The following is a 22,371-nucleotide window of genomic DNA, read 5'->3' on the forward strand; positions in this document are numbered from 1 at the left end:
AGCGTCACCGCCACATCGAGGGAAAAGAGCAGTAGCGACCGTGCCGGTGAGACATCTAGCCCGCCAATGCAAAGACATCCAACCTGGCAATGCAACTCAGAGAGTCGGTCTTAAATGCTGAAACTCGGCAGGTAGGAAGGAAACATCACAGCCAATTAAGACTTTACTTGGTTAATAACGTCCTTCCAATGATTGCTCAGTCTGTACCCATCTTCTCGGTTGAAATTGTGTATGTTTATATATCTGGATGGCTTCATGGACAAATCTGTGCAGAGTACCTTGGTATTGGAAACAAAAGTATCGTGTGAGCCTACCGCGTTAAAACAGTGATCAGCTACGGCAGAGGTATTAGTTCTGCCGTGTTTAAAATCTGTCCAGCCCAGAATAATTCCCTCATCAAAACATTACACCATAGAGCCCGTTGCATCTCCGACCAGCACCAACTAGCCAGTGAGCTTGAGCACGTACACCGAGCCCTCAAGATGAATGGATATTCAGACCGCACAATCCGCAAAGCTGTATCCCCATCCATGGGGAGACAACCATCTGATGACCCAATCAAAACCATCACCTTGCCATACATAGCAGGGGTTACCAAAAATATTTCCAAAATCTTGAGCAGGCACAAGATCCGGGTTCGGTTCAACACAGTACACAAAATCCGTGATTTTATCCCATCTGTGAAGGATGTGATTCCTGACATGCAATACCCTGGTGTCTACAAACTAAGTTGTGTCTGTGCCAGCAGTCACATTGGGGAAACGAAACGACATGTCTCGGACCGTGTTCGCGAACACAAGGCAGATTTTCCGACTCTCTGAGTTGCATGGCCAGGTTGGATGTCTTTGCATTGGCAGGCTGGATGTCTCACCGGCACGTCCGCCGCTGCTCCTTTCCCTCGATGTGGCAGTGACGCTTGTCTTGTGAAGTACTGTGACTTGCTGTGGTGTTTCTGTGTGTGTGCCTCTCATGATCACTTGTGTTGCAGTCGGTGCACTTTTCTATATTCCGCGCGTTTGTGTGCGTTTATAGCCTCCACCCTCTTGCCCGGTGCGACGGCCCCTCCCCTCACTCTCCCCCCTCCCGGGTCTGTGCAGTACCTTCTCGGGGCACATCTCCCTCTCCCGCTCGTTCTCTGGCCCCGCCCTCTTGCCGATGCGGCGGCCCCCCTGCTCCCCTCCCCCTCCCAGGTCTATATAATGCCGTGTCTCGCAGCCGTCTTTCTCTCTCACCTGAAGACTGTCGCTTGAGTTTTGATCGAAACGTCGTGATCTATTATTTTGTCTTTCTACGTGACTTTACCGAAAGAACCAAAGAGTATAATATTATCAGAGTATGTTTTTATTATCAGAGTATGCTTTTTGTTTTCATTTTGACCACAAGTATTGTGGTTAATGCAGACATGATTCCTTGTAAAAGGTTTCAGTTTGGTGTTTTAACAACTTAACACCTGTTTTGTTGCCAGATTAAAGGGGAAAAATATATTCGCATATTTTGGTACTGGCAAAAGAGGTTCCATGATGTAAATAGTTATACGTATAATGCTCACAGCATTTAATCACTCTAGAATACAAAGAACCACGAAACAGTGGAAGGATAGCCAGGTACTAATTATTGAAGTATTTTTTTTATTTTCAGCAGGTATGGCTCATTGAGCTATATTGCTCTTATTTAGAAGCGACCTGGCCACAAATGATAGCTCAATAGAGTAGCTTATCACGTACATATTTACAGCAGCCAAATACTCTAAATGCTTATTTCTAAATGTGGAGGGATAAAATAGAGGACCCAGATAAAAATCAACAATGGCCACGGGGATAACATGCAAACTCCACATATCCAGGCGTCAGGGTCAGGTTCGAACCCACGACTTTCTGTATACCAGGCGAGGTAGTTAACATCTTGCCACCTTGGCTAACCGGCGCCAACAATTGTCCAAGCTATGCTATTATCAACGTCAGTTTAACACGTAGGCTTTTGCGACCAATATCTTCCATAATACAAGTTTTTAAGGGTTAAATAACATAAATATATAAATGTGTCATTAAACCCGCCATCACCTAACACAGCCAATTAGTAATGTTTGTCACGTAAACAGAACATGCCCATTCATTACTAGTACAGAACAGCGGTGTGTTGGAGAGCATAGCTGCAACATTTACAATCTGAGTACGACGTTTCGCCATTGATTACAATTAGCTTCATCAGGCAGCACACAGATTTGTGGAGAAATACCTCCTGTTTCGTTCCTTAAGTATATCCCATCTACCCCCCGGAAAACACTCTATCCAAATACAGATTGTGCAGATGGAGATGAGCCCACATTATGAGTTATTTATGTTGAACTGCTTTTGCACCGTACATAGCAAACCATGCTAATTAGAGGTGTGGCGGAAGGACAAACAACAAAAAACAAAAAGCAGTTCAAATTTTTTTTAGTTTTTAATCTCTATTTAAAAGTGCATAGCAGCAGTGGCTTCCTAATATCAGAAGAAAGATGGTTCCAGACTTCCGCAGAAGCGCATCTGAAAGTGCGCGATGTGGTGATCGCCTTTTGTTCGATAGCTAACCAAAAGCCACTGCAAGTTTGCGTGATGATGGTGTGATCTCCTTGACGAGATCAGCAAGGTATTGTGGTTCATTTGTGTGACGAGTGCAATGTGCCACCCGTCCTGGCAAGCCAGGGCACCTCAAAACCCACGGGCAGATAGTTGAGCAACATTTGTGTTATCCAGCAACCTCCACAGTGTTGTATTCCAGGCATGCGTTAGCAGTACCCAAAGGGGTGTACAGTTACACGTGTAATGGAGGACTCCAAATGTGGCCATTTCTTGGATAATGTTTATTGTCCTCAGCAACAACGTCCAGTACTCACCACCAGCCAAAACAAGTCCCTTGCTTTCCTTCTCCTGAGCACCCCCATTTCCCCCTCACCCCTTCCTTTTATCCTCTCCCCCCCTCTCCGATTTCCACCCATCCCTTCCTTCTAATCAATCCCTCTGCTCCCCTTATAACCGACTCAACGAACCCTTCGTCTCATTCGAATATACCTGCCTTCTTTCTTAGACTTTCCAACCAATAAACATCTAGCAAGCTACGTCATAGCTATCCTTATGCAGCTATGATATCCATGTCATCCCCCATGTCCTACAAAGACGCTATCCAAGGATGTCTAACTTCCTTACACATACATGAACAGGGATATATAAATATATTTATATTTCAGTGATGCATTTTTCTTTGCTATTTGATAGAATTCGAAAGTTTAATCGACACAATGTTAGACTTTGAAAAGGACGCTGCACCCATGCGTTTTTTTTGTGAACATTTTTTGCAGCTCAGACCCAAGCCATTGGCTCGTACAACTGACTGATCGCCGAAACATGAACGTTTCAAGAATTCTTCAGCACAGCAAGTTCAATGATTCCACTCTTGACTATGACGTTGCCCTGGTGGAGCTCAATGCAACGTTGACATTCTCAAGCATTTTACAGCCAGCCTGCCTCCCCGAATCATACCAGCAGAACTACGCAATGGGGAAATCCTGCAGCATCGTCTACAACATTGGAGGTATTGTCTTTCATAATCGAACATAATTTATATTTTAATAGAGCGCCGTCACCCAAGGCACTTGACGTAGCATAAAAAAGATGACAGAAAGGAAAAATGTAGGGTTGAGGAATGAGTGACAGCCATTGAAGGTACTTTGGGGATGACGAAAGAGTATGGGAGGGACGGGAAGTCGTGGAGGGGCAAAGGAAGGTAAGAGGAAGAGAATTTGACAAATGGATGCAGTGTATATTTTGACGCATGTGTATGTGCAGAAGTTCCCAAAATGCTCAATGACAGTATTACAGTTCCCACAGATCCGTCACAGAGTCGCACACTTGCTTTAAGTCTACAAAGGAAATCCAAAGACCCACCCCATACTCCCAACTCCTCTCTCTCTTAGCTATTGCACCGTGATGTATGATGAACTTATTTAAACACCATAGATAGCCAACCATGGGTATCGGAGGTGGGGGGCAAGGACAGCAAGTGATGATATCATCACTACAGCCCATCCCTTATCTGGATGGCTTCATGAACAAATTTCTGATGGTAGCCCGAGAGTTTACAATGTCAGCGTTGAAACAATGATCCGCCAGCGCCGAGGTGTTGGTTCTACCGTGTTTCAAATCTGCTTTGTGTTTGCGAACCCAGTCTGAGACATGTCGCTTCGTTTCACCAATGTAACTGCTGTGGTGTGGCGGATCATTGTTTCAACGCTTTGGGCACACATGACATTGCTTTTTCCGAGACCAAGGTGCTCATGAAGCCACCCAGATATACAAACACAGACAAAACTTTAATCTAGAAGATGGATTCAGATTGAGCAATCATTGGAAGGACGTTATAAACCATGTCAAGTTTTAACTGCTGTGATTTTCACTCACCCACCCGTGCTGTTTTATAAAAAACTAGCGGTTAGTACCCGGCGTTGCCCGGGCGAAAAAGGCAGACACACATGTAGTTACACAGGCAAATCCATTGATACACACACATAGAGTTACACGCACAAATGGACTCACACATATATACATAGACTGAACAACAACAACCGTCATTCGCCACTAAGTGGCGGTGACGTCACGACAACGCTTGTGCCAGGCTATGTGCATCTTGAGGCCACGTGAAGTGTCGAACGCCCGCTGGCAGGAGGTCACGGGGCAAACCAAGATGGCACAGGTCGACTGACTGAGACGACTGGCTGATGCACCACCTGTGGCCCCTACTGTAGCAACTTTCTGTGTTTTAGCCACCCAGCACTCCGCTCGTTGATGTGAGCGTCGCTCCTCCGACCTCCGTTGTTGTTGGAGGGTGACTGCCTCCAACTGGCCAGTAGCGTCCTTCAGGAGCCTCCTCCACAGAGGCCGATCTTGACACGGCTGGTACCAGTCATCCGCAAGTGGACTCAGCTCCAAGTCCTCCTGTAGCACATCACTCCATGTCTTCTCCAGCCCGTGCCCCGCCCGTTTAGCCCCCTCGATCCGGCCGAACAAAAGCTGTTTAGGCATGCGGTGGCTGGCCATGCGGGCTATATGACTCAGGAAACGCAGCCTTGCCTGCCGGAGGTCACCGATGGGACTTTGTCCACATCTTTCAAGGATTTGTGAGCTCCTCGCACAATGCAGTCTGGTTAAACCCAGGATGGATCGTAGGCAGGCCATCCTAAATGTTTCTAACTGGCGAAGATGTTCCATTAGGGGGGTCCAAGTTTCGCAAGCGTAGAGAAGGGAGGGAATGACCGTGGCCGAGAAGACCTGAAGCTTTGTACGGAGTGATAGACCAGGTAGCTTCCACACAGCGTTACGCAGCCAATGAAAATATAATGCAGCTCGACTGATTCGGAGTGAGACCTTTGCTGTTAAACCGGAGCCAGTCATTAGCACACTGGCAAGGTATGGGAAACTCTCCACTGTCTCCACAACTGCCCCATCACCAATTGAGAGTTGTGGGGGTGGAGTGTCCGATGGTACAAAATAGCCAGGCAGGTGCTTAGTTTTGGTGGGGCTGATGGTAAGGCCCCCACCTCTTGGTGGCAAGCTCCAGGTTCAGCAGCAGCACCTCTAACTCTTCCTCCGAGTGAGTAGCAATTAGCAGATCATCGGCATACATAACGTGGTTAAGCAATAGGGTGCCATCCCTTGACCGCACCCGGGCATCGATCAGCCTCCCATTGTATCTGTAGCAGATGGAAATTCTTCTGGTACAGGCATTGAAGGCTTAACGAACTACGTGGTCCAAATATATGTAAAATAATGTGGGAGCCAGAGGATATCCCTGTTGCACCCCAAGGTGTAAAGGAAATGGCTCTGACTCATGGCCACGTAGTTAGACGCGGGGCCGTTCACAATCATGAAGGTCCTTAAGGATGGTGATCAGTGGGTCAGGGACTCGGAAAGCACAAAGAGCAACCCAGAGGCCAGGCCTACCGATGGTATCATAGGCCTTGAGCAGGTCAATAAAGCACACGCATGGACTAAGATGCACGCATGGACCTACAGACACGCAAAGAAATGGAGTTACACTGACTAACATGGAGGCATGCACACACAGCGACTAACACACACGCACATGGACTGAGACACACACACACATATCGACTCACACACACAAACACATCGTCCTACAGACACACACACATATGGACTCACACACACATAGACATGCACTTGAGATACACATACATGGAGTTACACACACATATATGGATGTACACACATACAGCGACTCACACACACACACACCGACTCACACACAGCAATACGTGGACTCACACACACATTGATGTAAACACACATATGTACTTACACACACACATGGACTTACACGCACACAAATGGACTGACACGCACACTTGGACTGACACGCACACTTGGACTGACACACACACATAAACACTTTGACATACACAAACACATGGGGCGTTGTCCGTTAGAAAAAGACAGACACACACATGGAGTTAAAGACACGCATGGCTCTACACGCACACACATATGGACTCAAAGACACACACATTGACGGGCACAGCAATCCCCGATGATGGCACAGCTATTAGTATGGCAGTACTACGTATGAGGAAATAGCGTGACGTGAGCAATGGAAACAATAGAAATTTATTGAAGAAATAATCAGAAATCACAGACTGGCAGTAGACCGTGGCAGCGTCATAAAAGACAGCAAAAAAAGGGAAAAATGAGCAACCAAAAAATCCAAAAGGAGTTTTGTGCACTCAAACATAATTATTGTAACATGTCAACTTGTTTCATAATGGTAAACAATGAAACCTGAGTTGTTATCTGCAGACAATATCTGGCAAGGTATTTGTTTAATAATAATAAGCAATGAACGTGATTAATGATCTGCACACAAACATTATTATTGTAATGTTTGTGAACTAATGTGTTTAACAATAGTGTAGTGGTGATACGCGCTGGGGTAGGGATCGGGTGCCAGCGCGTAGTGATTGGCTGTGTGTGTGGTGACGCGCGCTGACGGTGAAGGATCAGGGGTCAGCGCGGGGTCGTGGGTTACGTGGTGCTGATTGGCTGTGTGCCGGTGACGCGCTTGAGAGGGAGTGATCGGGTGGCAGCGCGGCGTGATTGGTTGACGAGTGGAAACACGCGCTGGGGGAAAACGGATCGTAGAGATAGCGCGTCGTGATTGGTTAACTAAGGAGCGATGCTCACGTCGAGGTCCGCATCCGCTCCGTCTCCCGTGAGGAGGGACTATATAAGGGGATGCACACAGGCGTACGAGGAGAGTGTAACCAGCGAAGACTGAAGACGGAGAGGAAGAGATAGGGCCCTGTGGTACCCAGTCCCGCTGTCCTGTGGGGACCGGGACTCTGTGTAACCCAGAGGCGGAGTGTAGTGTGAGCATGCAGTGTGAGCATGCAGCGTGTGTAGCCAGAGGCATAGGGTCTACTCGAGACGAGTGATCCGTGTGTAGCCAGAGGCATAGGGTCTACACGAGACGAGTGATGCGTGTGTAACCAGAGGCATAGGGTCTACACGAGACGAGTGATGCGTGTGTAGCCAGAGGCATAGGGTCTACACGAGACGAGTGATGCGTGTGTAGCCAGAGGCATAGGGTCTACACGAGACGAGTGATGCGCGTGTAGCCAGAGGCATCGAGTCTACACGAGCTAAGGGAAGTGTGGAGTCAGAAGAATAGAGACCACACGTTGTATCGTGACAAGTAGTCAGAAGAATAGAGACCACACGTTGTATCGTGACAAGTCAAGATTTAATAAAAAAGTGTGTTACCCGTCAAGGAGTTTCCTGCCGTCATTTCCAATACTTCAATAGTAAACAATGGACTTGAGTTGTTAGCGTAAGAAGCAAGGAACTTTGTACTTACCACAGCCATGTTGAGGCCTTGTGCCATGCGTAGTCCCCGTCCTGGCCTACATTGGCGAGGCGGCGGAGTTGGCACATTGCCAGGCTAGGGGCTGGGCCGCTACCCTCCCCCCCAGCATTCCCCGCGCGTGCAAGAATAATGGTATGTAAGCACTAAAATATTATTATCTACGGAGTCTGTACTATAAACTGGACGCATAGTGTTAGGGGGGGGCGAAGAGGACATGACACTGTGAAGGAATATCTGCAGCGTTATGTGTGTATGTGTTGGCTGTAAACGCGTAAAAGGAAATGTCCCTGTGAGCTCGAGCGAAGGCGCAGCACTTGGCAGGGTCTGCCCCCCCACGCAATTGGCGTCACTTGGTAGGGTCGATGGCGCGCAATAAGTAAATAATTAATAATAGAAACGGCACAAATGTGTTCATTAAACTACTTTAAAGTTTACGGATGTGAAAACGGAATAGCCTATTCCTACCGCGGTGCTTGGGGCGTGCCGCCTGTAATTTTTTTTCTACGCTAAGCCCACCGTCCGAGAGCCAAATCCCCCGCAAGCGCGAGCGCGCAGATACTTTTATATATAAGATACGCGTTTACTAATTCAAGACTCAAGATTTAAATCTCATTGAAATGCTAATTTCTCTAGCCCCCACCCATCCTGCACAAGCCCTCCCCCCTCTTCCCTCCCCCGTGAACTCCTGCAGCCACAAAAGCTTTTTAGTCAAGACTCAAGATGAAAATCTCATTGACATGCTAATTTTACTCTACAAATCCCATCCCCTCCACCTTCCGCCCCCTACAGTGCCTATTTAAAGCCACAACAGCAGATCATTCTTTCTCAACTGATGACGGACGCTTGTGTTGCGACCGAAACGTCGTGTTCTATTATATTTTTTTCTATCTACGTGATTTTACCGAAATAACCAGAGAGTATTGATTCCTGCAATCACGAAAGCTTCAAATCAAGATTATCCTCCTAGAGTTACTACAATCCTAGCTATCCGCCCGTCCATAACAAATATTTTTTGGGGGTTTCATTGCGTAAATAGAAATGTGTTGTTAAGGTGTGTTACCCAGCACAGCCAATTAAGGTTTATCACGTGAACAAAACGTGTTGGAGAGTAAACCCACGAAACCTTTATTATGAATCATATTGGTCGCGAAAGCCTATTATCCGCTCAGAGTATGTGTAGAGCCGTTGTAGACGTTGTAGACGGCCGGATTTAGACTTGCCACGGATGGCAAACAAACACAATGGGCGTGGCTACATCGGTACGCGAAGACGGTGTTTACTGCGACGTCCGCGTTGTTATCCTGGGGAGCTATTGCGGAGCTGGGATCCCCCACAGCCCCACCCCTCAATTGGGGATGGCTATTTAAGGTGGCGAGCCGGACGGCTCGGGGTCGAGTGTTAAGCTGTAACCAGTGAAGAAAGAAGACTAGCTAGACAGGCCCTGGAACTCCCTGGGATCGCTGCCCTTTTCAGGGCCGACCAGGCAAGCCAGCGGCGTGGCCCTAAGAGCCCAGAACTGACGCTCTTCTAAGAGCCGGACTGGGTATTCCGGGTGCCGTAACCTAGCTGTAAGCTAGCTGTGAGTCAGGCTGTTGTGTTCCGTAGCGTAGACGGGTGAAGGGGCCGATACCCCTTCAAGTACTATAAGTTGCCTGTTACTCGCTGGTGTTAATAAACAAGCGTGTGCCTCCAACTACGTTGTCAAGTCTCTGGGAACCTTACTACATCTGGTGTCGGAAGTGGTTCTACAAGGATGGAGACACGACGGACAGCTCGAACCAGAGAGACGGGGGCGGAGGAAACCACGGCTGACTTTGAGCCAGAAATGGCTGAGGGCGGACTCGAGCAGCAGGGGCCAAGTCCACCCACACCGCAACGTCAAGACGAGTGGGGACCGTCGTCTGAAGGACTGCGGCTGGACCACTCTCGACTGGCAGAATTGCTCTATGCTGCAGCCGCCACACTGGAACAGATTAACCGACTGGGGGCGGGAGAAGCTGCACGGAGCGATGGCGGCCAACATACGATGCCGTTTCCCGCCATTTCCAAGGACGCTGAGTTTGAAGTTCCCGCCATAAGTACAGTGCAGGCTGACGGCGAGGTGGGGCTACGTCATGTGGCCGATACTCACCAACCACAAGCCACGTCGGTAGCGGCGGACAACAAAACGTCACCACAGCAACCGCCGTTGCCACGCGCCCAGCCCGCCAAATCTGCACGGAGTGACGGAGAGCGTTTTCCCCTACGGACGCTGTGCTGCAACGGCGACTGCCACCTCTCAAGGAATTCGTGGGAGGAGAAGGCGACTGGGGTGGCTTCCAGAGGCGCTTCCTCGCCCATCAAGAGATGGCGAAATGGACCGACGACGAGGCGTTGCGTGCGCTGCCGGCGATGCTTGACAGCGATGCCTTCGCCACTCTCACCTCGGCACCAAGGGCGAAGCGCGCCACGCTGCAAATGGCGCTGCAACTCCTCGCCGCGGTCTATGGACCACCCTGTCGCCAGCTGTTTAACGATCGTCAGCGGGGCGCCAAGGAGTCGGCCCTGGCGTACCGCACGGCTCTCCTGGCCCTGGCGAAAACGGCTTTTCCACGGATGGACGAGGTTGGGGTGGACGCCATGGTCGCGGAGAAGCTACTGCTGCTGGCCGATGATTTCGACATCGTCGTCTTGGCTGAGGACAACGCGGAAATGTGTTCGCTGAGGGCCACCCGGCACATCCATGCAAACCTGCTGGCCCAACGTCGGAAGGCCAGCAAAGCGACGGCCAGCCATACCGTGGCTGCATCCGCCCTCCCAGCGGAAGACATCTGCGCTGTGGATCGCCCGACAGAGTGGAGGTCCGGAGTACGGCCAGCTCGGGACGGACCGAGCCGCCGGGCTCAGCCCAAGTCATCAGCAGCACTCACGCGCTGCTACAACTGTGGCCTCCGGGGCCATGTGGCCTCAGGATGCCGGGCTCCTCGACAGCATGGTGCGACGCCTCGCCAGGACGTCGCGCCTCGACCCAAGTCTCCCCAGTAAAATCCGGCGAGTCGTGGCACCCCACATGGTTGGCCCACACACACACCTGCCACTCACTCACACACCGCAACGAACGGGGGTCAGAAATTATCCATTGTCACGCCAAAACGTACCTCCGTGGGGTGTGCGTTCCAACTGACCCAGTGGTCCGAGTTGGCTCATCGTGTTGTTGCCGCGTCGTCGGGGTCATCGGTTGTTGTGGGACATATTGATGGGGTCGAGGTACGGGTCTTGATTGATACGGGAGCATCGGCGACTATTGTGTCCGATTTGATTTACAACATTCTCCCCATTCAAAGTCGTCCCTTGCACCCTGTTGATGTTCCATGTTATGCTGCTAACGGGGGTTCGTTGGGCATTATCAGACAGATCCGCGCGCAAATTTGTATTGGGGACATTAAATTATCCGTCCCGATATTGGTCTCCTCCTCGCTGGCGGTTCCGTGCCTGTTGGGGACGGATTTCTTGGCCAAAATGCCCATTCGTATACTAATCGACCAAGGATGCATTGAACTCCCATCGGGCCGACGTATGGCCTTTTTGTCATCCTCCGCTACCACTGTCCGTACGGTGTTTGCGACGGTACCGGCGCTGGTCGCGAGGACGGTACGCGTACCGCCGGGAGCTCAAATGCTCGTACCTCTTAGGCAGCGCCGACCGTTTGGGGAGGGCGTCGGGGATCGGGGGGTTCTGTTGGGACCATCGAGGGCCGGGGTCAACGGACCCGACTTGGTAGCGGCCCAGACCATGGTCAAAGGAGACGAGGACCCCTTCATCGCGGTCCTCAATGTGGGGTCGCGAACGGCCGTGGTTCCTAAGGGGACCGTGCTCGCGCACGCGACACCGGTGCCTCGTGAGGAACCGGTTGTTGCTCAGGTGAGCGCCGGTTCGCCCTCGCTACCACATTCGGATCGTGATGAGGGGTGGCTCGATGCGCTTCGCGCGGGATCGGTGGACCTGTCCGTTCCACAGCGTGAGAGGCTTCGAGTCCTCCGCGAATTTTCAGACGTTTTTAGTCTAAATAAATACGATATTGGTTGTACTAAATTGCTGAAACACCATATTGACACGGGTGACAGCGAGCCAATCTGCCAAAATCCCTTTCGGTTAAGTCCCGCCGAAAAGGAGCATGTTAAATCGGCCGTAGACGACATGCTAGCTGCGGATATCATATCCCCTTCCACCAGCCCTTGGGGCGCACCGATCGTTCTGGTTAAAAAACACGACGGATCATTGCGCTTTTGTGTGGATTTCCGTCGGCTTAACAACATTTCTGTAGCCGACGCATACCCGCTTCCCCAGATGGATGAATCGCTTGATGCCCTGGCAGGGGCGCGGTTCTTCTCCACATTGGATTTATTGTCCGGGTTCTGGCAGCTCCCTCTGGATGAGGAATCCAAACCGAAAACTGCTTTCCGTACGCCGCAGGGCCTTTTCCAATTTAATCGCTTGCCGATGGGATTACATTCCGCGCCGGCAACTTTTCAGCGATTAATGGAATTGGTTCTGGCTGGCTTGCAGTGGGATTCGTGTCTGATTTAACTAGACGATGTCATCGTCTTTAGTAGAACATTCGATGAAGACCTCCAGAGGTTGCGTGCCGTTTTTTTGAAGTTCAAACCCCAGAAGTGTTTCTTGCTCCGTGAATCGTTGCGCTATTTGGGTCACATTGTGGGCCGTTCAGGTATTGCCACTGATCCCGCCAAAACGAAATGTGTCAGCTCCTGGCCGACTCCCACCTCGGTGGGTGAGGTCAGGAGTTTCATCAGATTTGCATCATATTACCGCCGGTTTGTCGCTGATTTCACTACCATTGCGAAACCCTTACATGCCTTGAGATCTAAGGGGGTCCAATTTCATTGGGGTAAGGAGGAAGACGCTGCTTTTCGCTCGCTCCGGGACGCCCTAGTCGGGGCTCCGCCATTGAGTTACCCGGATTTTACAAAACCCTTCTTGCTCGATACAGACGCAAGCAACACGGACATCGGGGGCGTTCTCTCCCAGGTTTTTGTGGGCGTGGAACATGTGGTTGCGTACGGCAGTCGGGTGTTGTCTCCGGTGGAACAAAGATCCTGCGTTACCCGTAGGGAACTATTGGCAATCGTGTACTTCATTCAACAATACTGCCCATATCTGTACGGTCGGCGTTTCACCGTCCGCACAGATCATGCGGCGCTGCAGTATGCTTTGCGGGTTCAACAGCCATCGGGACAATTGTCTCGATGGTTGGAAATCCTTCAGGATTTCGATTTTGCAACTACCTATCATAAGGGCACTCGCCACACCAACACGGACGCTCTGTCACGGTTACCACCCACCTCTGAGTGCGCTTGCCTTTTGGGTTCGGGGCGTTGCAGACCTCCGAATGTCAGCTCTATTTCGGTTTTAGCAGCCGCCGCCGATGCGCCTTCCGTTGCCGGTCCTATCAAGCTAGAAGGGAAGGATTCCTTGCTGGGGTTGTCGGTTGCAGAGTGGGGGTGCCTCCAAATGGAGGACACCTCCCTCCTCGCTTTGCGCCGTCGCATCGGGGGAATCGTGCGGGGGGGTGAAAATGTCGACTTCTGGGGGTTGGTCAAGGGCCTTCTCATGCACTGGGACGGCAAATCCCGTCGACACTGGCTGGTGGTGCCTTCTGCGTTGTGGGGTAGAGTCGTGTAGGCTGTGCACGAGCGACTCCTCCACCTAGAGACCCACAAAACCCTTGCCACGCTCCAACTAGATTTTTCATGGCCGGGCATGGCAAGGGATGTGGAGGACCTGTTGGGGTCATGCACCCAGTGCGCGCAAAGGAAGCCACCAGCGAAGGGGTCTAACCCACCCTTAGAGTCCGTAAAAGTTTCCCGAGTTAACGAGCTCGTCGCACTAGATATTCTGGGCCCATTCCCTGCTACGCCTAGGGGGAATAGATACCTGTTAACCGGGGTAGAATATTTTACGAGATGGCCTATGGCCTGGCCCCTCGCCAACCAGTCAGCAGCAGCCATCGTGGAGGCCTTTGTCCAGGGCTATGTCCTCGACAAAGGTGCTCCGGAGTGGCTGCTGACCGATCAGGGTAAAACATTTTCGGGTAAACTTCCCCACGAGGTGTGCGAGCTCCTGGGAACGAAAAAGATTCGTACCTCCCCATATCATCCGCAAACGGACGGAATGGTGGAGCGGCTGCATCGGACCATCACGTCCATGCTGTCCCAGCAGGTGTCTGAATCCCAGAACGATTGGGACCTTCATATCCCGGGGGTTTTGGCAGCATACAGGATGGCTCCCCATGCGGCGACCGGGTTTTCGCCCTTTTCCTAATGTATGGCCGCGAGCTTAACCCACCTGTTCCGACTCAGCTGCGGATCTCCACGCCGCATAGTAAATCCAAATTGGCCGAACATGTGAAATTCAACGTCGCTAAATTGACAGAGGCGCGGGAGGCGGCCATGCAGAACTCTGAACTCCGCCAGAAAGGCGAATGAGAGGCTCAGGCTGGGTCGGGTGCACGTGCTTCAGTGGAAGCCGGGTGACCAGGCGTGGTTGCACTGTCCCCAAGTCCCGCTAGCAACCTCGTCTAAACTGGTGCGGCCGTGGCGGGGGCCCGTGGAGGTGGTGGAGGTTTTGCGGCCACAATGTGTGCGTATCCGATGGGGGAAACGTCGGTGGTTTGTGCACCTCTCCAGGTTAAAACCGTTCGTTGCGCCCCATGTTCCTACTTCACACACGCGTGGCCAAACATGTGAGGGGTCCACCGACTCCCGGAGTACGACTTCTCTGCTGTCACCTGACTTAACAACGTCTGTTTCACCTCCAGGCGCACCAGGAGTGATGCGCTCACGACCGCCAACCCCCCCCGGGGGGGTCGGGGGTCGCTCTGCAGCGGAGCCAGACACCCTCACACCCGGACTGTTAACAACCGCCACTGGCCGAACCAAAGGGGTCCCTAGTGACGGCCCCGCTGCAAGGACGCGCGCCAGAACGCGCAGACTTTTGTGAGGCCGGCCGCCAACGCGACCCTTGCGGGCGACCGCTCTCGGTTCTTGTATATATGTTGTTTTTACGGGATGGGGTATTTATTCGGTCGGGGTGCTTCGTGTTGGTTTGTTCTTCTTGTTGTTGTTGTTGTTAAAAATTTGTGAGGCACACACGGGTTCAAGGGGGGGATGCATCTTTATTGCGATTTTGTTGCAGCCGGGACTGCTGCGAGCTGTACAGGGGGGGGGGGGGGTGATGTAGAGCCGTTGTAGTCGTTGTAGACGGCCGGATTTAGACTTGCCGCGGATGGCAAACAAACACAATGGGCGTGGCTACATCGGTACGCGAAGAAGGTGTTTACTGCGACGTCCGCGTGGTTATCCTGGGGGGCTATTGCGGAGCTGGGATCCCCCACAGCCCCACCCCTCATGGGGGGAATGGCTATTTAAGGCGGCGAGCCGGACGGCTCGGGGTCTAGTGTTAAGCTGTAACCAGTGAAGAAAGAAGACTAGCGAGACAGGCCCTGGAACTCCCTGGGATCGCTACCCTTTTAAAGGCCGACCAGGCAAGCCAGCGGCGTGGCCCCAAGAGCCCAGAACCGACGCTCTTCTAAGAGCCGGACTGGGTATTCAGGGTGCCGTAACCTAGCTGTAAGCTAGCTGTGAGTCAGGCTGTTGTGTTCCGTAGCGTAGACGGGTGAAGGGGCCGATACCCCTTCGAGTACTGTAAGTTGCCTGTTACTTGCTGGTGTTAATAAAGAAGCGTGTGCCTCCAACTACGTTGTCAAGTCTCCGGGAACCTTACTACACAGGTGACGATTGTGGAGATGAGAAAAGAGTCGGTATGTGAGAGTGTTGGTTTATCCGAAACATATCGTAGTTGTTAAAACCAAAAACATTTACGAAAACATTCTTTACCTTAGCTCATATATCTGTCCACTGCATGGCTCCTCCTTACCTCTCTTCTCTCATCTCACTTTACGTTCCTGCCCGCTCTCTGTTTCAAAGAACAAATTTGACCTAAGGTCTATACTCATTTACCAGCTTCATATTCCCTATTTCCGTACATATACTGGAGGAAGGGCCTTTGCTATTGATTCCCCCAGGGTCTGGAATGATATTGCCAATAAAATGCAAGTTGAGTCACTACCTATGAGATCTTCAATCAAAACTGCTCTAGAGGAGTTGTACACACCTAGCTGCCAGTGCTATTCAGTGGCCTAAAATTAAATGTTTCGCTCCGGATGATCGCTGCAAAGTATGACCTGTGTTTTGATTTAGTGTGCTGATCTTAAAGGTGCATTGAAAAATTATGATACTCCGACTGATGCTCCTGCTGTTGTGGAGTGACTCATGCAGCCATCTATGGCTGCAGGGTTTTGGTAGTACATGCTGTTTATGTCGTTTATTGTGAAAATTCCGTCACAGTGACTATGATCACTGTTTCATTGCTTTCATGGCTTTATTTTGGTGATTTCGACAAGTTTTTTGGTTTGGCCATGTTTGTTTGTTGTAGTACGGAGTAAGACTGATGGCTTTAATCTAAGTTGTGTTGTGGTTGTTGTTGTTGTTTGACTTGCATCCCACTGGGATTTTTGCACATAGCGTTGGTGTACGGTGTTTTTTTCGCAATATTTTGCTGTCCTTTCTTGGATTTTCTGTTTGCACTTAATCACATATTCACTTAAAGATGTTTTCTTGTTCATGTTTTTGTTTTTTATTTGTTGCGGTTGCACCCGATTCAAGAGCCGAATGACTCACAGGGCTATACCTAATAAATGAACTTGAACTTGAACTTTGCGTTCCAAATCTTTGCTGTCTCTTTCTGTTCCTCTGCCTCCGTGTGCACAGTCTCGGTTTCGCTCGTTCTCTCTTCTAGCCCCTCTTCACTGGAATCAACTGCCCTTGCACGTCAAACAATCACCCTCTCTCGCTAACTTCTGCTCTTCTCTTAAACGCCACTCGTTCTCTCTTGCCCACCCTCTCTTGTTCCGTTATTATCCTCCCCACGAGAACTAACGCCGCCTTCCCTGTCCCCCAACTCCACATGATCACTCCCCACCATCAATTCACTCGTCTCTTTTCCATCATCGTTTATTCCATGCATCGTCACCACCACCTCATTTCATACATATTTCCCCATCCACTCATCTCGTTTCATCTCGCCAACAATCTTTTACCATAATTAGTTAAATGTACAGCGCATTGGTTAAGACGTTTTATAAATGTATGCTAATATAAGATACATTTATTCATTGACTTTGAAAAATTGTGACCTGAGTCTGTAGGTTTTGGTAACGTGAATGAGGGAGGCTTTTGTCAGTTTTGAGGGATCGTCAAAGTATTTAATTGTTTAATTTAAACGTATATAAAGTTTCTTCACTCAGTAGGAGGTCCAGTTTTCGTGTTTAATAGTTTAGCTCTGTTTGAAAATCTAAGCCAAAGGATGCCTACAGCTGCTAATGAAGTAATTGTAGTTTCCCGTCAAGATCGAACGTATTCGAAGCAATGCAGATTTTATAATACGCAATGAAGGTTAATCTCGCTGAAAGTTCAGCTGTCAAAGAATCCTTTTCCACTGATGAATTACTTGTAACGTTGGGTTTAGAAATAATGTTATGTACATCGGTAGTTGAATTGTTCGTAGTGGCTCAAGTTTATTACGCGATGTCTGTATTTTGTTTCGCATTGTTGTATGATGGGTTAATTTAACCTTGGCAATAGGAGGTGTGTGCTATAATTGTAGTTGTTCGTCGTGCAATCTATATATATATAAGCTGCATCCACATTTGCATTTACAAAATCAAATGTACATTTTAGCTGTTTTTTAATCTTCTCACTCGAGAGTTGTAACATAAATCAATGAACTGGTACTGTCAAAGGAATCTGATTGCATCCTGAAACGAATAATGATCTGAGTTTGTCAGGACATTGCCTTGGTCATTTTATCATATCATAAAATTTGATCGCAACATAATTGAATGCATAGGTCAAGTTAAGTAAAAATGTTTTTACATATGTGGCGCCTTTTTTGGCACAAATCTGCTACTCAAAGCGCTATCATATTAATACTTAAAGTTTCATTGAAACAGATGTCTCTAAAAATGAAAAATGTACACATATATACAGGTGACTGTGTCTTTAATAGCAAACCCAATCCGTGCGGACCTCTCATGCTGTTTTATTTTTCCTCCAAACATTTTTTCCATGGTCAGGTAGTCTGACGGGAATGCTCAGATTTTTTTGGGATCAACAACTATGCAGTTCCCCTGATGTCTATGGCAAAGCGATGACCAGTCGAATGTTGTGCACTAGAACCGACATATGCAGGGTGAGTAAATTAATTTCGGTGTAATGTGAATGCGTGCTTTTGGTAGGTGTGTTTGTTTAATTCATAATATAGGTTTTTGGGTTAGATCGAGTAAATATATAGATGGGTCGTTAAAACCCGCCACCACCCGACACAGCCAACCAGTAAGGGTTGTCTCTTAAACAGAACATGCCAATTCGTCACTAGTACAGCACACCGGTGTGTTGGAGAGCCAAGCCACAACATTTACAAACTGAGTACGACGTTTCACCAGTAATTACAACTAGCTTCATCAGGCGACGGACAGATTTTTGGAGAAGTCTTACTGTTCCTTATATAGAGCCGTTTAAGTTTGTTGGTCATTGCAGTTTTGAGTGTTGTTGAGTTAAAAATCTGGCTACGATAAACCCACCTGCATCCTCGTGTTATCAGACTATGACACTGAGAAAGGCTGATGCTAGTCGATTGGTTAACATCATGACATGCTCACATGCACCAGAATGGCTTAAGGGGATGGCGCATACATGCATGTCACCGGTACTGACTGCACATTAAATTCAGTTTCACAAGCACCCTATATAAAATTTGAAAGTAAGCGTATTTCAAACCGCATGTGGCAGAGCCTGGGCACTGAAATCGCTCTTGGGGATCCGCCAGAAATTTGCAGCAACAACTGCTGCACGGAGGCTGCCAGTCTTCTATTGGGGGATGGATGAATATCACGTGGACATCTGTAAAATACAGTCGATCCGGTGGACTGTTACAAACTTTCGTCACCACGAGAGGTGGACCATTGTCGACTTGAGATACCAGAACGTCTACTGGACATCTATGAAACTACTGGACATCCGTGAAAAAGGAGCATTATAGCTCATCTAAATAAATGTTCTGATTCTGAGGGATTCTTCTCCTGAATAAAAAGAAAATGCAATGAGGTGTGGGAAACAGTGAGGTCTAGGCTATTGTGGGCTCACCTTTCTAATTTTAGGAGGCTGAGAATGGGGGTGGTAGCCTATGCCTCCACAGATAATGGACGTCTCAGGAGGGATGCAGGCAAGGATCGAATGTCAGTTACCTTCTACGACTCATCTAATTGTTTGACTCCTAGTGGGTAATGACACTAGGAGCTGAGAAGGAGTCGGGTGGTGGAGGGTTACAACACATTTAAAAATAACGCGATCTAAACCCAAAAACGTTGATTATGAATAATATTGGTCGCGAAAGCCTACGTGTTAAACTGAGAAGGAGTGATTGTGGTGATGTAACCATCACTTAATCACAAATGGTGACTATTGTTATTGAGATTAAAGAACGATAGCAGGTAGCGTTGCTTCAGAGTTTAGAACACTGAATTGTGAACCTGGCACCCGAGATACATTCCTAATCATGGTCAATGTTAGAGACAAGTTAAATGAGAATCAATTCCGGTCCTCTCCTTGGTAAAATAAGCCTTAAATGAGTACTGATTGGGTGTCAATATCAACTATGGGGAGACAAAGTGGACCAGGTGTGGCTCTGACCATATGACCCCCGTGTGCCATTCCAAACAAATATTTCGTCACGGTCGCGAAATGTTAACAGCACGCCTAGTATATAGGAGGTTGTGTGTTCAATCCCGACCCTGACGCGTGCTGTATATGTGGAGTTTGTATGTTCTCCCTGTGCACATGTCATTTTTCTCTGGGTTCTTCCTTCCACGTTTAGAATAAACGTGCGTTTAGAGTATTTGGCTAAAATATATATTTCCACGTGATAAGCCACTACGTTGAGCTATTATTTGTGATAGCCAGGTCGCTTCTGAAAAAGAGCTATATAGCTCAGTGGGCCTTACCTGGTAAAATAAAAAATAAAATAAAGTAGGTGCTCACAAACAGAAATTGCTCGACCAGGAGTTTGGATTTCGCGAGGGGGTGTTTGTCCATAATATGTATCATTGTGTCATTCCAGGAACATGACGGGGCACCTTTGTTGTGCAGAGACGTGGACCGCAGGTGGTATCTTACGGGATTGTCCAGCTGGGGAGAGTGTGACACCAAGCCAGATGTCTTCGCCAGAGTTTGGAAGTTCCTCCGTTTCATAAAACAAAATGCCATTTAGTCTGTCGAAGTGCCATCACGTGAACCCAGACTTAGAAAACACTCGCCCTATAATTTAGACCTAAACATGATCATCGATCTCATAGCCCAAATATACAATTCACCATTTAGCATAATATTCAGACATACAAGACAACTTAGACCCTATAGTATAGACCTACTAGTTAATATGGCATATGTCACGGACTTAGAATGAAAAACTCATCTAATATACAAGATGTGGAACACCATCTATCCTGTAGCCAAGACCTAGAATTTAACAACTACTATATCAGCAGATTCCATGTGTGGATGGTGAACTTATTTCGCACCATACCTAGCCAACTATGCTCATCAGAGGTGCGGAAATATTGAACATGCTACATGTTATATCTAACATATATTTAACATCTAGCATGTAGATCAAACCTACAACTCTAAAAGCATGCTATATCCCAAAAATGCAATGCAACACACACCCAAAAAACAATAAAAATCAACCCTAAAAACAACTCAATATTCACTCTCCAGCCCACACCTAAAATGCAACGTACCCCCTATTGCGCATACCTATGAGACATCTGCCAAATCGACCAGACCCAATGCTCAGCGAGATTTGATTATTATAACTCGCTACTGGATGTCTGCCAAAAAACATTGCGAGGCTGCAGCGTGTACAAAACTCTTTCGCACGTGTTGTGAAGGGAACTGCAATATTTGACCATGTCCGTCCAACGAATACATTATCAGGTCACACTCATTACATAAAACGTGCTTGCCTCAAATGAACCACAATACCTTGCTGATATCGTCAATGAGCAACAATTATTACGCGAACTCTGTCATCCTCACAAGGAATTTTGTCTAGCCATCGAGCAAAAATGGTGACTGCATTGTGCGCTTTCAGATGTGCTTCTGCGGTCGTGCGTGTGGAATGCTCTTCCTTTCGACATTAGGAAGCCACTGAAGCTATGCACTTTTAAATCTAGATTAAAAACGACTTTCTTTATAACTGCTTTTTGTATTTAGCTTTTTGTCTTTCCCCATACCTCCGATTAGCACGAGTGGCTCTGTACGATGCAAGACGTTCAACATATATACAACTGTTGAAATTTGTAATCTAGGTCTATAATTCAACATTAGCCACATAGCCGAAAACAAGAACCAATATGTACACTTTTCTCCACTTATAGAATAAAAAATATATACTGTTACCAGGCCTAAAACTCTACATCCATCCTGACAAGGCTGAGTGGCATAATGCAGCTCTGGCAAAATTCCGCGGGTGTCTTATCCAAATATACAGTCCGAAATACAGTGGATGTAACATATTCTGTGACGTTATTCAAAACTATGCAATTTTAGTGATTACCGTAATAATTGGTGTATGCTGTTTTGCAAATCTAGGACATTTAAGCACCCACAATATGGAAATCCTCATCCCGTATCCCTATTATTTAGACATATATCCCATTGACCATATTCAGAAGTTAATACCAGTGCTTGTAGTGCGGAAATATGTAGAATACAACATTTACACCAGACCTATACTTCAAATTCAGTCATTTTGTCCAGATCTGCAATTCAACACTGATGTTCTCTTTGATAAACTATTAACATGGTTTGTTTGTTTACTAAAAACATTTTTTTCCCTGGGGAATTATGGTTTTTGATTAATTAGACGGTTAAGATCATTCATGGTTAATTGTGATTTACAGCGCCCTGATGAATAATAATTTTATATAGTCGAGACTTCATTTGAACTTGTGGTGTAAAAAATGTGGTGAAAAGGGGATCATTCATATTAAAAGGCAGTGAATGAGCATATAATAGGAAGCACGCTCATCTGGCTTACATTTAGATTGTTTATGTTTTGTTATTATTTTAAAACGTGCTCCTCTGGGGTTAATATTCTAAATCTCCAATAATGAGGATTAAGCATCCTGAATCTCTTAAACTTACCTATTCTATGACTGCAATGTAAATTCGGTCCAGTTTTCGCGTATTCAGATTTCTCCAGTCGAAATAAAGATTCTGATTCTGATATATTGGTGTCGAGCAACGTTCAATTATTATGTCCGGTGATTTGTAATTG

At 48.0% G+C, this 22,371-nt stretch overlaps 1 protein-coding gene across 2 annotated transcripts in view; it reads left to right on the top strand.

The window, feature by feature from the left end:
- Positions 1 to 22,322, top strand: part of LOC144737960 (transmembrane protease serine 11E-like) — a 38,072-nt gene extending 15,750 nt beyond the window's left edge. The window contains exons 9-11 of one of the 2 annotated variants that reach the window (XM_078620868.1): positions 3,338 to 3,570; positions 18,107 to 18,222; positions 20,149 to 22,322. In XM_078620868.1, the coding sequence (XP_078476994.1) occupies positions 3,338 to 3,570; positions 18,107 to 18,222; positions 20,149 to 20,298 (499 nt within the window). In that variant the 3' untranslated portion in view covers positions 20,299 to 22,322. The remainder of the gene's footprint in view (positions 1 to 3,337; positions 3,571 to 18,106; positions 18,223 to 20,148) is intronic. The other variant, XM_078620869.1, reaches the window with a different exon arrangement.
- Positions 22,323 to 22,371: the final 49 nt, after the last annotated feature.

The sequence above is a fragment of the Lampetra planeri genome, chromosome 76 (genome assembly GCF_965212315.1).
Source record: "Lampetra planeri chromosome 76, kcLamPlan1.2.h2, whole genome shotgun sequence".
NCBI lineage: Eukaryota > Metazoa > Chordata > Hyperoartia > Petromyzontiformes > Petromyzontidae > Lampetra > Lampetra planeri.